The sequence below is a fragment of the Aquarana catesbeiana genome, linkage group LG06 (assembly GCF_042186555.1).
Source record: "Aquarana catesbeiana isolate 2022-GZ linkage group LG06, ASM4218655v1, whole genome shotgun sequence".
Taxonomy (NCBI): Eukaryota; Metazoa; Chordata; class Amphibia; order Anura; family Ranidae; genus Aquarana; species Aquarana catesbeiana.
The window spans coordinates 391,529,251-391,547,410 of NC_133329.1; the positions used below are offsets into that span (position 1 = coordinate 391,529,251).

General features: G+C 38.0%; 1 protein-coding gene across 1 annotated transcript in view; it reads left to right on the forward strand.

The window, feature by feature from the left end:
• Positions 1 to 13,116: 13,116 nt before the first annotated feature.
• LOC141147187 (homeobox protein Hox-A4a-like) overlaps positions 13,117 to 18,160 on the forward strand; it is a 62,588-nt gene continuing 57,544 nt past the window's right edge. Inside the window, exon 1 of the mRNA XM_073634343.1 lies at positions 13,117 to 13,789. Within this exon, the coding sequence (XP_073490444.1) occupies positions 13,453 to 13,789 (337 nt within the window). The 5' untranslated portion in view covers positions 13,117 to 13,452. The remainder of the gene's footprint in view (positions 13,790 to 18,160) is intronic.

The window sequence follows — 18,160 nt, forward strand, 5'->3', positions numbered from 1 at the left end:
CACTGATCGCCGCCATTACTAGTAAAAATAAATAAATAAATATTCCATAAAAATATCCCATAGTTTGTAGGAGCAATAACTTTTGCGCAAATCAATCAATGTACGCTTATTGGGATTTTTTTTTTTTTTACCAAAAATAAGTAGCAGAATACATATTGGCCTAAATTGATGAAGAAATTAGATTTTTTACATTTTTTTTATTGGATGTGTTTTATAGCAGAAAGTAAAAAATATTGTTTTTTAATCAAAATTTTCGGTCTTCTTTTGTTTATAGCGCAAAAAATAAAACCCACAGAGGTGATCAAATACCACCAAAAGGAAGCTCTATTTATGGGGAAAAAAGAATGTCAATTTTATTGGGGTACAGTGTCGCACAACCGCGCAATTGTCAGTTAAATTATTGCAAAAAATGGCCTGGTCAGGAAGGGGGTAAAACCTTCCAGAGCTCATGTGGTTAAAGCAGAACTAAAGGCACAAATACTTAAAGTGTTTGTTACCCCAACACTTCATATTCCTGATATGTGGCTGCGGTACCATGTACTTGTATGAGAAAGTCTCCTGTTCTCTTTGTATTACTTCCTTTGTGTGAAATCTCTGGTGATCCTGCCAGTCCCTCTGCTTTCCTATTAAAAACTGACCACACTAAGGAGGAGAGCACACTGTGGTCAGTTCTCTAGCTATGCTGGGAACTAAGCCTGCACTCCTCCAATGATCAGACTTGTCCTGACCCCCCCCCCCCCCCCGCTGCATAGCCATTCACTGGCAAGCTCAGTGTGCTGCTGCTTCTCCTCCCACCAGCACAAAACAGAGGGAATGTGATCACTTATTAAAAAGGGAAAAAAGGTATTTATAATGTTTTTTTTATATCTATACAAATGTTTTGCCTTTCATCTCTATTTTAAACTGAATGAGTTGTTTTACAAGGTGATAGTTTACAATCACTTTTACTTAGTTCCAGCAGTCCGATGCTCCCATCTTCTCCCTGGGTTCTTCCATGTGCCGGTTATCGGCCATTTTGATCAACATGAGTTGATCAGGCAGGTCGGGATATTATTGATCGTTTTGCATCAGCCGGCAGCACTGAGATACTTTATTCATGAATACGATGTGTATGTGTTTCAACTGATCAGATTATGAGACTGGTGACAACGAAGATGTAGTCATCGTATCTGAACTACTAATTAAAAGCCACTTCCCTGTGTATGTTGATTGAATGGTTTGTCAACTACAGATTATTCGTATTGGAAGAGATCAATCATAAAATAAATCGATCATTTATCAAAGAGCGAACCCACCGGTTAAGTGAAAAAAAAAAAGATTAATGTATGGCCAACTTTAGCTTTGAGCGAACATGAACCTCATTCCTACTTATGACACCGTGCCTAACAAACTATATACAGGCATACCCCACTTTTAAGTACACAATGGGGTTTATTTACTAAAGCTGGAAAGTGCAAAATCAGGCTCACTTCTGCATAGGAACCAATGAGCTTCCAGGTTTTATTACCAAAGCTTAATTGAACAAGCTGGGGTTAGAAGCTCATTGGTTTCTATGCAGAAGTGAGCCTGATTTTGCACTTTCCAGCTTTAGTAAATAAACCCCATTGTGTACTTAAAAGTGGGGTATGCCTGTATCATTCAGTTAGGGTTTGCATCAAGTTTAACTTAACAGTTACCAAACGTTTTGAAAGATGAGCAACTTTTTTTTTTAATTCGGTTTGCGAATGTTGTCTTGCAAAACGAGCAGAATTCAAGCTAATGGGCTGTGCAGAACCGCATTTGGCCAGAGGTGCGGGGGGCGCTGGTGACACTCGGAACAGTTTGGAACCGTTCGGAAATACTCGGAAACACTCAAAATACTCAGTTCCCGAGTGTTTCCGAGCCTTTCTGAGTTCAGCCGAGTGGTCTCCGAGTATTTCCGAGGCTCTCCGGCGCCCCCCCACCTCTGGGCACATGCGGTATTGCATGCAATAGAAGTTAATGCTGAACAAATTATCTTCGTTTCCATTGAATTCTATGGGGAAACTCGCTTTGATATGTGAATGCTTTGGATTACAAGCATTCTCCTGGAATGGATTATGCTCGTAATCCAAGTTTCCCCTGTATTTTATTTGCTTTCAGTATTTCTTGTATTCCCTTTTTCTATCATAATGTATTTGATGCTTTTTTTTCTCTCTTATCAGCATTTCTTCCTTCTTTTTACTTACGGCGTGTTATATAGGGTGATGTTACAACTTTACAGTGCTGTTTGGCTTTTCTGGTGCCCCTGTACACATATTTTTACTTAGCAGAGTATATGTAAGTATTGCCTAAGGCTATGTTAGCCCATAATATTGGACTGTGTTATGTCCAATTATATATATTACTCCCTTTATCATTTTCTTCTTAACTTAAATCTATCCTGGCCCCTGTATGCCCCCTGTGGTCATATGAATGGAACCTCCATTTGCTGTGATTGTTGGGCTGCCCGGCTGTGTGCCCTTCTGTGGGGGTCCCCTTGGTAAGTTGGGTGGGATTTGTGGGGTGGGACAATCTATGAGCCATGACACTTGATATATATTTGTATGTATTTTTCCTGGTACTGTTGTATTTTTTGTCACATTATTTCTATTTTCCCTACTTTGTAATAATTCATTATGTGTTTATTATTATCAGAGCCATTGTTGAACACTGATAATCATATAATGCCCTGAAGAAGCCATTGTTTGGCGAAACATGTAGGGACTTGACATGCATCAGTGACCTCTTCAAGCATATGGATACTTTAGCTAGTGTTACTATCTGTATATTACTCTGCTTATATTTTATGCACCCTATGTTTGTTGTCTTCTATACATCTATATAATAAAATTTATATTTTTTAAGTAAAATACTGTAATGTTCTATGTATTAGGCACCGCTATAATCCCTATCCAATTCCCCTCCTTTGTACTGTACCAATATAAGGGATGAGGTGGCAGATCGTATGCGGTCACTCAACCCACACCCCTCACAGCCTTTGGGTACAGTGTTGCATGACCGCGCAATTACCAGTTAAAGTAGTGCAAAATAGCAAAAAGTGGCCTGGTCATGAAGGGGGTAAAACCTCCTGGAGGTCAAGTGGTTACGTTTTAAGTAATAGGGTGAAAAAAAAAGGTTAATAAAAACTGGTACAAACATTATAAAGAAACAGAAATTACATACCAATCCACCAAAATGTTTCCACCAAGTTCAGTCATTTTTATTTTTTAGTCTAACAGCTATTCTGTAAAATAGCACTGAACCTGGAAGAGGGAAAACCCTTTGCTACAAATTACCTTCATTTGTAAGAAAAAAAAAAGAATAAAAAAAAAATAAAATCAGAAGGACGACATTGCGGTTGCTAGAGGAGGCTGACTTTTGTTTGAAGGAGTCATGTTTTGTGGACATTTTTTCATGATCGACAATAGACCCGTCTACAGATGTATGGGCAAAATTAGGTAAAGGAACAACAGGGCTTTGTGTCTTTCAATGAGGATGTGTAATGTTCTCCTGCAGTAATGAATATTAACGGACAGCAAATTTCGGGTGACAAATAGCGGTGTGCGCGTTTGTATTAAATAGTTCTGTTAACAATTAACATTTAAAAATATGCAACCTGGCTAAACTTGAGAAGAAAATGATGTCATGGTAATACATTGTGCTTTACTATTATGCCTTACTATTATTGTATTTTATATACATTTTTTTTATTTTTTATATAATTTTATATGACATCATTGTATCACATAAATGCAAAGAATAGTGCCAGCATATCCTGGGATATGCAGTCCCATGCTGGGATGTGTAGTCCCATGCTGGGAGATGTAGTCACAGGCCTTTGCTATTCTATTTATTTATTAAAGGTACTTATACAGCACCATCAATTCATGCAGCGCTCTCCACATATATTGTATATTTACATCAGTCCCTGCCCTCAAGGAGCTTACAATCTAAGGTCCCCAACTCACATTCATAAATACATCTTTTAAGGTCATTTTAATCAGAAGCCAAATAACTTACCAGCAAGTCTTTGGAGTGTCGGAGGAAACCAGAGTACTCAGAGGAAACCCAGGCAGGCACATAGAGGACATGCCAACTTCAGGCAGGTAATGCCGTGGTTGGGATTCATACCAGTGCTGAGGAAGATGTCAGTAATATACTATTATTTCTAGTATATTTTCTTTACAATGATGAATAACACACAAGCATTGTAAAAACAAATAACATAAATATAAATAATAATAATAAATAAATAAAAATAAATACATACATTAAAAAAGGAAAAAAAAAATATATATTATGTGTGTGTATTAATATATATATATATATATATATATATATATATATATATATATATATATATATATATATATATATATATATATATATATATATATGTATATATATATATATATATATATATATATATATTTTTTTTTTTTTTTTTTTTTATGTATGTTTTTATTTTTCTTTCTTTCTTTTTCTTTTTCCTTTTCATTTCTTTTTAGTGATAATGACAATAAAACAAATAATATGTAAAAATAAACTAAATAAAAAGAACATTTAGTATAAAATACCAGGGTATGGCGTCAAACATCTCTGGACAGTGTACATCCACAGTGGACACGAGCGGTGAAGATTTCAGGAATTTAATGCTGAAAGCAACATTGGTGTTGGGATTTGTCACATTAGACTTTATCATTTATTTATTCACGTATTTTTTTTATATGTTTTTAATTGACATATGTTTATCTGTTTATCCACTTATGTGAGCTGCACTTTGTTTAAATTAAAAGACAGACTATACTTGAATATTTTGCAGTATTTTGTTTATGAAGATTTTATACCATATAAATAATTACTGAATAATAGGCATGAGTAAAACTGTCAGGTTTTGCTTCACAGAAATATGGCGAAATAAGCAGATTATTGGCGATATTGATAAATGTGTTGGAGTCGGTAAAGTTGATTTTCTACATGAGTAGAGTAGGTTTACTTTTTAAAGGCAATTTTTACTTTGCACAGTGAATTTTCAACTATCTTAGTGAATGAGGTGAAACAAAAATGAAAATTCACCTCGTAAAAAATATCTGGTTACGTGCAAGGAAAATGAAAAAAATTAGGATTTTTGATCTCATATGATTGGAATGACTGCAGTAGTTGAATATTCACTTTGCTTAGTGAATGAGGTGATGCTAGGCTGACTTCAACCATCTAAAAATTAAAAAACAAACAAACCACAAAAATCATGACTAAACAGTCAGAACACATTGAAAGTAAAATACTTAAGACCAATTTAGACCAACATCATTTTGCCCTCCCCATTACCGGGAGTACATTATGTTCACTTTCAAAGTGAATATTTACTTACCTTAGTGAAACAAATTACAAACTAAAAAAATATATATATAAATATAGAAAAGTCTGCAAGAAAAATTGTAAAAAATAAAAAATAGGATTTTTCCCTCAATATGATTGGATGAATGAAGCCATCCCAAACTCATTTAAGAACTTGTATGAATTTTATATTTGTAACATGAATATCCACTTCTTCAATCACCAAATAACATGTTAGCTAAAATCCTTTTTTATATTTTTTCTTTACACAATGGCTTGTTGTTCATTTTGCTGATCAAATGAGTTGAAATATATTATGACTTAAAAATTTCTATTTTTTTTTCACGCCTCTGTATGCATTGCTGCTGTACTGATCTTTACTTAGCAGCATGGAAGAGGCCAACAATGTATATATTTAAAGATCAGTAAAAAAATTATGTGTTTTTTACTCCCATGTGCAAAAGGTGCCTAATTTTGCTTGCACATGATTTAATATTCTTTGCAAAGTGAATTTTTAAGTTGCATCACTTCATTCTCTAATAGAAGTGAACATTCACTTTGAGCCCAGACTCACACTTGTGCGAACACAGACATCGCATGTGATTCATACCTGCACTGCGGTGCCGATCGAATGCGATGTCTGTGCAATGCGAGTTTAGCCATACGGTTCTTTTAACTGTTACTTTTCAAAAAATACTTTTTGAATAGTGCAGGGACTTTTTTTTTCACCCATGCGTTCCGATTCCTGTGCGAGTTCACAGTTTGCACTGCGATCTGTGAACCGATCTGCAGGTGTCATTACCATTGTATTGACACCCGCAGCAGTTCGCAGAGGGGCTGCAGCTGCTGATCAATATATTCTGACAGCAGGGGTTTTTTTTTAGACATTAGGAAAAAAGAAACAGTTCAAACAGCAACTTGCATCATTTTTAGAGACCGTAGATCTTTTTTTTTTTCTTTAGTTATTTCATTTTTTTTGCTGGTCTACTTAGCTTTTTTTTTTTTTTGTTTCACAAAGTGCTTTTTTTTTTTTTTTAATATAACAATAAAATATATCATAAATATAAAATAAAAAGGGATATTGCCTTCTTGTTTTAACTGTTACTTTTCAAAAAATACTTTTTGAATAGTGCAGGGACTTTTTTTTCACCCATGCCTTCCGATTCCTGTGCGAGTTCACAGTTTGCACTGCGATCTGTGAACCGATCTGCAGGTATCATTACCATTGTATTGACACCCGCAGCGGTTCGCAGAGGGGCTGCAGCTGCTGATCAATGTATTCTGACAGCAGGGTTTTTTTTTAGACATTAGGAAAAAAGAAACAGTTCAAACAGCAACTTGCATCATTTTTAGAGACCGTAGATCTTTTTTTTTTCTTTCGTTTTTTCATTTTTTTTTTTGTTGGTCTACTTAGGATTTTTTTTTTTTTAAATATAACAATAAAATATATCATAAATATAAAATAAAAAGGGATATTGCCTTCTTGTTTTAATTGTTACTTTTCAAAAAATACTTTTTTAAAAGAGAAGTTGGAAGTGAATACTGTGATGCCACATCCTGTTTGTTGGAATATATATTTATTTTTTATTGGTACTTATATAACGCTGTCAATTTACGCAGCGCTTTACACATATATTGTACAATCACATCAGTCCTCACCCTCAAGGAGCTTACAATCTAAGATCTCTGGGCCCAGGTTCACACTGCTGTGGGTTAGAAATTGTGCGATTTCAGCTGAACTTGCACGATTTCTAACCTGCAATGCAATCCGACTTCAGGGGGGGGGGCATTTGACAAACATCTGTGCAGGTTCATGCACAGATGTCTATTCAAATCGTCCCGGAAGTCGCCAAAAGTAGTACAGGAACTGCTTTTGGGAATCGATTCGGACAGTGCTATTGCCGGCAATAGCCATTGATTTGGCATGCAATTTGACATGTCCAATTACATGCCGAATCTGCCCAATGTGAACGCTAACTCACATTCATACATATACATATTTAATCCATGCACACTTGGCTTAAAAAATAGTTCATATAGAGCATTTTTTGTACATAGTTCAGGCGAGTTTAGCGTTTTTTTCTGCCAGAAAGCTCCAATCAGATACGCAAACCAGAAGGGTTTTTTTTTTCTGCTTCTAAACACTGAGTTTAAAATATGCCTCTATCATAGCTCCCAACTGTCCCTGATTTCGAGGGACTGTCCCTGATTTGGAGTAATGTCCCTCTGTCCCTCTTTCCCCCTCATTTGTCCCTCATTTTGGTCTGATCTATATAGTTATATATAAAATGCACTTTTTATCTTTCAAAAAGTGTTTCCCAGTGCTAAACATTTCATCCAAATTCTAAATTGATGCATTTGTCAATTTAAAAAGCCAGTATAAAGGAATAGAAGTGATGAAAAAAAAGCACATGTGGATTGAATTAACTTTTTTTTTTTTTTGGGTTATGTCCTCTTTAAGACCCCTTTCACACTGAGGCGTTTTTGCGGCGTTTTAGCGCTAAAAATAGCACTATTAAAAAGCTCATAAAACGCTCCCAGTGCATCTCAATGGACCCTTTCACACTGAGGCGTTGCGCTGGTGGGGCGTTGAGAAAAGTCCTGCAAGCAGCATCTTTGGAGCAACTTTTGGAGCATTGAAAAAAGCGCTTCAAAAACACCCCTCTCCATTGAAATGAATTTAAAGCGCTGTAAAAACGCCTGAATAGCGCCTAAAATCCGCCCTGAGCTGTAGAAAAGTCACATGATCTCACAAAAAAGGTAAACATGCAAGCAGAAAAGAGAGCATCTACACCAACAGGACAGAAATTGTGATGAAGGGAGGTGGGGTTGTTCGTTGATGCCCATGCTTCAATAACACTTGAAAAACGCCGTTAAAACGCCCGATAGTGCCCCAAAAATGCGGTAAAAACGCAGTAATATCGCTAAGGCGTTTTAGGGCATTTTTGAAGCTTCTCAGTGTGAAAGGACTCTAAGACCCCTTTCACACCGAGCCACCCATAGCGTCAGCGGTAAAACGCCGCTATTTTCAGCGGCGTTTTACCGTCGGATTTGCGGCGCATTTCGGGGCGCTTTTACCCCCTGCTAGCGGCTGATAAAGGGTTAAAACCACCTGCAATGCGCCGCAATACCGGCGTCTTGCCGGCAGTATCCCAGCGCTGCCCCATTGATTTCAATGGAGAGCAGCGGTGGAGAAGTGGTAAACACACCGCTCCAAAGAAGCTGCTGGCAGGACTTTTCCTGACGTCCTGCCAGCGCACTGCTCTTTTAACGCTATAGCGCCTGCAAAACGCCCTCGGTGTGAAAGGGGTCTAGGGGTGTGTGGCAGGGGGGCATGTCCTATGCCTACATACGTTTGATAGTAGGTGTCCCTCATTCCCATCTCAAAATGTTGGGTGGTATGCTCTAATCGTCCTAATGTGCCTGGACATATAGGATAATATTGAGCGACTTCTACAGGCAGAACACAAAACTAGAAGCAGCGATTTTAGAGCCAATTTTGCATGGACCCTTAGACAGGAGCCAATTAACCTACCAGCGTGTCTATGGAGTGTGGGAGGAAAACGGAGTACCCGGAGGAAACCCACGCAGGCACAGGGAGAACATGCAAACTCAGGCAGGTATATAAATAAATGTAAATATGTGAATGCCGATACTGATGTGAATGTACAATATATGTAAAGCACTGCATAAACTTTCAGTACTATATAAATACCTGTAAAAATAATTTTAAAAAGTATATACAGCCATCCGCATTCCCTCTGTATGACAATGAAGAACGAGGAAATTGAGTCAGACTGTGCCCTTCCCAGCCATTGGGATGAATGACAGGGCGGTATACTGTATATATCGAATAGGATTTGACCCTTCTGTCTCTTTTATGTTCTCAATGTTATCAGATACCGACTGTATCAGTAGAGCCATCTTCTTCAAGGCTGGGTTGCTGGAATTGATCTGTAATCGGTGGTAAATTGTAATGACAGCTAATTAGTTTTGGAGAGGTGTTTAATCTGCCTGGATGAACTGCTTACATTTCCAGGGTTGTAAAGAAACCGTTTAATGACAGCGGCCTGATAAGAGGGTTGAGGGTGGCGGCTCTATGAAGTCATATCAGGATATGACAAGTCACCTGCACACCAACAATATATTCTTTGTGTCATAAATGGGGAGATTAATTGTCACATCTCCAATCAGAGATTTCACTAAGACAGGTCCTGGGCTCACCAGCTGCGGGCCTTATCCACAGAACCATAAAACTATTAAAAGAACATTTACTAAAGGTTGCAATTTCCCAGTAACTGATGTCACATCAGAACGGAGAGAGGAACAGAGGGGAGACTTATTAAATACAGATCGATATGTTCATTTCTGCTCTGATAATGCTACAAAAGAATAATAGCAGTTGGCTAATTGTGGGCTATAAACTGAGGATTATAATAAAACAACAGCGGGAAAACTAACACATAAACAACACTGTAAATCAGAAGGGGACACAATATAACAAATATGTACTAAACCGTTCATACTATAATAACTATCTTGTGGCTTCTGGTTCTGTATTGTAACTATATCTATAGGCACATAAAAATAGATTCAATTTAAATTAAAAAGTATGGATAGATAGATAGATAGATAGATAGATAGATAGATAGATAGATAGATAGGTAGATAGATAGATAGACGTATATATATACAGATAGATGGATAAATAGATATACAGATATGCAAATAGATATACCGATAAATAGATAGATATACAGATAGATAGATATACCGATAAATAGATAGATAGATAGACAGATATACAGATAGATAGATAGATATACAGATAGATAGATAAAGATAGATAAATAGATATACAGATATGTAGATAGATAGATAGATAGATAGATAGATAGATAGATAGATAGATAGATAGATAGATAGATAGATAGATATTGTGTGGACTATATCAAATATTCTGTTGATTCTGGCTTGATATTGTATAGCTATATCTGCAACCTAGTTATATAAAAAAATATGAAAATAAACCTTTATTTAGAAGATAACAAAAAATAACCTTGAATTAGAAGCTAGCAAGCATATAAAATATAGATAAATAGACATAGATAAGATAGATAAGATAGATAGATAGATAGATAGATAGATAGATAGATAGATAGATAGATAGATAGATAGATGGATAGATAGATAGATAGATAGATAGATAGATAGATAGATAGATACAATTAAAAAGCTAGATAGATAGATCAAATTGGATAGATAAAATTAGAAAGATCGATAGATACAGATAGATAGATATTGTGCATACTATATCAAATATCCTGTTGATTCTGCTTTGATATTGTATAGCTCTATCTGCAAACTAGTTATATAAAAGAAATATGAAAATGAATCTTTATTTAGAAAGATAATACACATATAAAAAATTTTTATGTTATTATTATTATTATTATTATTCACGATTTATATAGCGCCAACAGTTTACGCAGTGCTTTACAATGTAGAGGGGGGACAACACAATTACAATACAGTTCAATACAGAAGGGACAGGAGGGTGCTGCTTGTAGAACTTACATTCTAAAGGGAGGGGGTGGTGGAAAATAGATAGATAGATAGATAGATAGATAGATAGATAGATAGATAGATAGATAGATAGATAGATAGATAGATAGATAGATAGATAGATAGATAGAATGCATTCGAATTTCAGCCTATATTAGAAAATCAACATTTTTCTGTTCATAAATTTATGTTTCCTTCATAAACCAAATACAGCCGCATTATACATGGAGAGAGAGATTAATTGCTGGTTCACTCCAGATCCATTCCGGATGTGTTTTTGCATGCATGTATTTAACACATTTTTTACTTGTTCCTGTGCATTTTTGATGCGTTTCCAGATGCAAACCAGATGCTTTTTTTCTCCTTTTTTTTCCTGTTTTTTTTTCACTGTACTGAGGTCTGGTGTGTTTTGATGTGTCCCAGTGCATTTTTGATGCGTTTTACTGCGTTCCACTACCATCCAGTGCAGGAAAAATGCAGCATGTTCTCCTTTTGTTTTGGAACTGGAACTGACTACACTGGTGTGAATTATGCCATTGGAAACCGTGTAAACTACTTTCCAGGTGTTTTTGATGCAAAAATAAAATGCACAGGACTGCATGTGGTGTGAACTGGCCCGGAGGGAGAAAAAGAGAGATGGAGGAGAAAGGGGAGAAAGGGAAAGAGGAAAAGATAAAAATATAGAAAGAACAAAAGAAAGAGAAAAGAACAAAAGAAAGAGATGAAGTGAGAAAGAAAGAAAGAAAGAAAGAAAGAAAGAAAGAAAGAAAGAAAGAAAGAAAGAAAGAAAGAGAGAAAGAGAGAAAGAAAGAAAGAAAGAAAGAAAGAAAGAAAGAAAGAAAGAAAGAAAGAAAGAGATGAAGGGAGAAAGAAAGAAAGAAAGAAAGAAAGAAAGAAAGAAAGAAAGAAAGAAAGAAAGAAAGAAAGAAAGAAAGAAAGAAAGAAAGAAAGAAAGAAAGAAAGAAAGAAAGAAAGAAAGAGATGAAGGGAGAAAGAAAGAACGAAAGAAAGAAAGAAAGAAAGAAAGAAAGAAAGAAAGAAAGAAAGAAAGAAAGAAAGAAAGAAAGAAAGAAAGAAAGAAAGAAAGAAAGAGAAAGAAAGAAAGAAAGAAAGAAAGAAAGAAAGAGAGAGAGAGAGAGAGAAAGAAAGAAAGAAAGAAAGAAAGAAAGAAAGAAAGAAAGAAAGAAAGAAAGAAAGAAAGAAAGAAAGAAAGAAAGAAAGAAAGAAAGAAAGAAAGAGATGAAGGGAGAAAGAAAGAAAGAAAGAAAGAAAGAAAGAAAGAAAGAAAGAAAGAAAGAAAGAAAGAAAGAAAGAAAGAAAGAGATGAAGGGAGAAAGAAAAAAAGAAAGAAAGAAAGAAAGAAAGAAAGAAAGAAAGAAAGAAAGAAAGAAAGAAAGAAAGAAAGAAAGAAAGAAAGAAAGAAAGAAAGATGAAGGGTGAATGAAAGAAAGAAATTGAGGGATATAGAGAGAATGAGAGAATGAAAGAAATGAAAAAAAAGAAAGAAAGGAAGAGACAGAGAGAAAGAAAGAAAGAGATGAAGGGAGAAAGAAAGAAAGAAAGAAAGAAAGAAAGAAAGAAAGAAAGAAAGAAAGAAAGAAAGAAAGAAAGAAAGAAAGAAAGAAAGAAAGAAAGAAAGAAAGAAAGAAAGAAAGAAAGAAAGATGAAGGGAGAAAAAAATAAAGGGAGGGATATAAAGAGAATGAGAAAGCAGGAAAAGAGAGTGGGATAGAGTGAGAGCAGAATGGGAGTGAAAGAAAGGGAAAGAGAGAGAGAGATGGGGAAGAAAGAAAGTAAGAGAGTAGAAAAAAAGAGATTTGGGCAATTTATTTGAGAACATTTGCTTTTTACAATGAGTTCTTCATAACCAGTTTATGGGGAACTACAAATCCCAGCCAGACTGGTGCCCTTCGGGACATCTGTGAGGTTCCAGGTCGCCTCCTGGCACTTTCCCCCAGAAGGAAAGAGGTGACAAGTTCAATGCAATCCATTTCCATGAAAGAAGGGTTTTGTGTTGGGCTCCCTGCTGCTGTGACCCCCCTTCCTGCTGACACAACCTCATTCATTGCTCAGTAGACATAGAAGGAAAGAAATATTTAAATGACTTTGTGGAGGGCGGAGCTTCAAATGAGTGGCTAATTAGATCATTAGTGAACTGTCACACTTCCACTTAACTTTAGTAGGGAAGGGGGGGGGGGGGGGTTTAGACAACTCTCTGAGGACCAATCAGAAGCCGTGAGCCGAGTCCAGGACTTGGGAAGTAGATGAAAGAACTGACACAGAGGCAGAACAAGCAGAAGAGGTGACAACAAGGATCAGACACAACTCACTACAGCGTGGGAAGGAACTTTTCCTCAATTGTGAGAATTTGGGATAAAGCTGAAGGACTGCATACAAGGAGACACTTACCACCACACTTACCTCCTGTAGAAATGTATTAATAACTACAACATTTCCCACAGCTCAGCAGTGAGCCAAACAGCTTGCAATCTTTCTGTAAGACACCTGCCAGAAGCTGACCTCAGGACCCCCAGCCTCCTTCTTCCAGCCATGCAGAAAGGAATGGACAATTCCCAGAAGTTCAGAATTGATGCCCTCCTGGCAGAAGAGCGCCCCCGGCTGGTACCTCACCACCAAGGCAGAGAGACTGCAGTGACCCCATCAACCCCTTTATCACAAATGTACTCCAAGACAAGTTACTTGCCCCTGCATGGGCTGTACCCGGCACCACTCTACCACCTGCCTACCCTGGGCACTGGGCACCCCCACTTCCCCTATGGTGGATTCACGGGGGTCCCTGCCCCAGAGCACATCAAGGCCGCCTCATTGCCCCTGGAGCACTGGCTGAGGGCCGGACTGCTGCTACACCGGGGACCAGAACTGCACTGTGAGTACCAAAAGGTGGGGAGGGTGTGCCATGGTGGGGAGGGTGTGCCATGGTGGGGAGGGTGTGCCTACAATGGCATTAGTCGCTTTTTCAACCAGTGGTATCCCTGAGGCTACACATCTGACAGATTCAAGGGGTACTCCTGACCATACACTATGCAATCTGATTGTATCATCTCCCTTAGATCAACTATTAACTGTGTATTGCAAGGGAATGCCTGATTTCACACAGGTTATTTAGGTGTGCCCCTCTATGACATAGATTTTGTAAATATAAAGGAGATTGTACAATCAGATTGTATAGCTGGCCATAGATTGTTTTTTTTTTTGTTTTTTTTTTTTTATCACTTCAGTGACCTGAAGGAAAAAAAAAAAGAGTCGGTCACTCCATCCACACAACTGAGGTGTAGAGAGAAATCCTCTCCGCTGAGACATTGGGGTTGATTTACTAAAGGCAAATAGACTGTGTGCTCTACAAGTGCAGTTGCTCCAAAGCTTAGTAAATGAGGTAAAGCTGCAAAGAATACCCAATCACATGGAAGGAGAATAAAAAGAAACAGCATTTTTTCTTGCACATGATTGGATGATGGAAGTCAGCAGAGCTTCTACCCATTTACTAATCTCTGAAGCAACTGCACTTTGCAGAGTGCACAGTGTATTTGCCTTTAGTAAATCAACCCCCTAGTATTCTGACAACGGGGACTCTGCAAGAAAAAATTGCCAACATTAAGTCGCTTCTTTGGAGCGGACACATATGGATCACATTTTGGCTGGTCCCTGCTGAACTAGCCGAATTGTGATCCGTCTATGGCCAACTTATGGCCAACTTTAAGTTGACTGTGAATGCAATTTGTTGGCACCTTTAACAACAAATATTGTGAAATCTTGGCTGGACATACAATATAGAATCTAATTGCTCAATCTCTGTCCAATTCCTTTTAAGCTCCCCACATGTTACCATATGATTGTACTATATCCTTTGGCTCTCCCAAAAATCTAGGTAGTGGAAGAGCCTGATGACTGGATACAGATTGATTAGATTGTATAGGTAGGCTCTCATATGAGATCGTTTTAGTAAACCTAACGTTGATTGTACAAAGATTGCTAGATCTACTAAAAATAATAGGAGGATACACCTAAACATTCCATTTAATTTCTATCCAAACAGGCCCTTCTACCACATAGGTGATAGTACATCTAAAGGTGATTTTACAGTTAGATTGTAAAGTGTGTGGCCAGCTAACAAAACGATGTAATATGAGGACAAAGCTAAACAATAATTAGCATCAAGACACGCAGACTTTTGCAGTACATCAATAATGGTAGATCTACTGCATAGGAGTATATACATTTATTGTATAGGGAAGTGTTCTCCAAACTGCGGCACTTTGCTTAACTTTATCTGGCCCTTGAAGCATAGACCCTTTCACTGACACCCACAATGGGGCATAATGCCTCCCAATGACACCAACAATGAAGCATAATGCCTCCCAAAGACACCAACAATGGGGCATAATTCCTGCCACCGAGAACAACAATGGGGCATAATTCCTCCCGCTGACACCAACAATGGGGCATAATTCCTCCCGCTGACACCAACAATGGGGCATAATTTCTGCCACTGTCACTTATAATGGGGCATAATTCCTGCAACTGACACCAATAATTGGGCATAATTCCTCCCGCCGACACCAACAATGGGGCATAATTCCTCCCGCCGACACCAACAATGGGGCATAATTCCTCCCGCTGACACCAACAATGGGGCATAATTTCTGCCACTGACACCAATAATGGGGCATAATTCCTGCAACTGACACCAATAATTGGGCATAATTCCTCCCGCCGACACCAACAATGGGGCATAATTCCTCCCGCCGACACCAACAATGGGGCATAATTCCTCCCAATGACACCAATAATGGGGCATAATTCCTCCCATTGGCCCTTTGTTTAGAAAGTTTGGAGACCCCTAGTATAGAGCAGTGGTTGTCAATTTATGAGCTAAAAGGGGCCTGAAACGAGGCACCTGATATCACCAAAGGGTCACACATATTGTTCAATATATGTAATGCTTGAGAGGACTGTCAGAGACTGCGGATCTAATAGAGGAAATGAGGGTCAGAGAGTGAGGACAGGATACATTGTTGGTGGGGAGATGCTGCAGAAAACAATAGGAAACTGGGAAGATGTTACATGAGGCTGGTAGAGATCAATGCTATCACTCTAATCAATGTTCTCACTACAGACTGCTGAGGGCCGAGGACCGCACATCACATACCGAAGAGCCACATACAACTCTGGGACTGCAGATTGGGCCCCAGAGGTATAGTGTATGGTCAGCCTTAGAATCCTTTACAAATAAAAGTTCAAGTTTCAGCAAAGTAAAAAAAGCCTAAATTCATCAAACACGTTACAATCTGCCTGTACAATCTCCTTTTAGATCTAGCTGTACTGCAGGTATGTAGCACAAGGGCTTTCTTGAAGATCTATGAATCGATTGGATAGTTTAAGTAGATCCTCTTATTACAACGTTTTGGTAAATAGAAGGCCAGGTTCGCGCATTGGGAATGTGAGCAAAACCGCACACTTTACTAACACTCACTGACCTGCATCAGCGACATTAAAGTGTTACTAAACCCCGGACTCTGCATTCACTATATCTGGTCTCCAACAGTACACAGAACATGGAAATGCAATTATTTTAGTAAAAATAAATGGCTAACTATCTTTTCTCATCAGCAGTATATAGCAGTCTTGTGACTTCTATCAGTGTCTGGTTAAAGCTTGTAGGAGGAGTTTCCATTCTACTCTGGCTGTCCTATGAGGCTGCAGGACCCCTGACCCTCTGTCTGGAAAGTGCTGATTGGCCCTGTGCTGATCACATGCACTCTCTCATAAAAAAAAACAAAAAAAAACAACTCTCTATCAATACACACCAAACTGAGTATGTGCAGAGTGAGTGACCTCAAGGCTCTGTACTATTAGGAGATGAATTGGGGACAGTGTAAGAAGGGGAGGATCAGGGTAGGCTCGGGGACTGGAACACCATATCCTGGTTACAGAGATAATTGCACTATTAATGCTGTGTTTCTGGTGATATGAATGTTGATGTAATACCTATCCAATGTATTGTATGTATAATCCTTATGTGCACAATAAAAACACTTAAAAAAAAAAAAAAAGAAGGGGAGGATCAGAGAAGACAGGATCAAACAGCCCATTGACATGAACAGGCTGCCCTACACATGCTGCGCAGGAATACACGCATGCGCCTTTGCACCTTTATAGAGTGAACCTAACCTAAAGGAGATTGTACAGTTAGATTGTTACATGTATGGTGAGCTTTATAGAAAATTTGCAGTAGATGTGTTCAGTTGTTAAACAATAAATTATTGTACAAGTAGAGGGATTATTTTTGCTGCTAGGATACGTCATATAGTAAAGTTTGAATGAACTTCTCTTATTTCCTCCCTTTAAGTCGTGTAAGTATACAATTGAAAGTGTTACATTATAGCCATACAATAATACAAATAAATACCTGTTGATCCTGACAGAAATCTGAGCTGATAACTTCCTGTGCCCTCTGCTGATCATCCATTGATACAGTACAGTGAGTGAGTGTTGCCACCCAGCACAGGAAGTGTGTTACTGGCAGGATCACCAGGTGAGAATAAAGGGGAAAAGTCTGACAAATTACCCTAATGTAAGTCCCTTACATTGGTGATCAGTGGGAAAAATGTCCCTTACATTGGTGATCAGTGGGTAGAATGTTCCTTACATTGGTGATCAGTGAGAAGAATGTCCCTTACATTGGTGGTCAGTGGGAAGAACGCTCCTTACATTGGTGATCAGTGAGAAGAATGTCCCTTACATTGGTGATCAGTGAGAAGAATGCTCCTTACATTGGTGGTCAGTGGGAAGAATGTTCCTTACATTGGTGGTCAGTGGGAAGAATGTTCCTTACATTGGTGATCAGTGAGAAGAATGCTCCTTACATTGGTGATCAGTGAGAAGAATGCTCCTTACATTGGTGATCAGTGAGAAGAATGTTCCTTACATTGGTGATCAGTGGGAAGAATGCTCCTTACATTGGTGATCAGTGAGAAGAATGCTCCTTACATTGGTGGTCAGTGGGTAGAATGCTCCTTACATTGGTGGTCAGTGGGAAGAATTACTGCCTTATACATAGCTAAAAAGACCAACAGTGTCAGTGGGATCTTACCTGAGAGGCAGAAATTGCTCATTGCTCAAGGAACCCCTAGCAACCTCTGGAGGAACCCTGGTTGAGAAAAGCTGAGATAGACTTTAAAATAATAATGTGGGGCTAAAAATAACTTAAGGTATCTCTAGAATTTAAGGGTATGCCTCA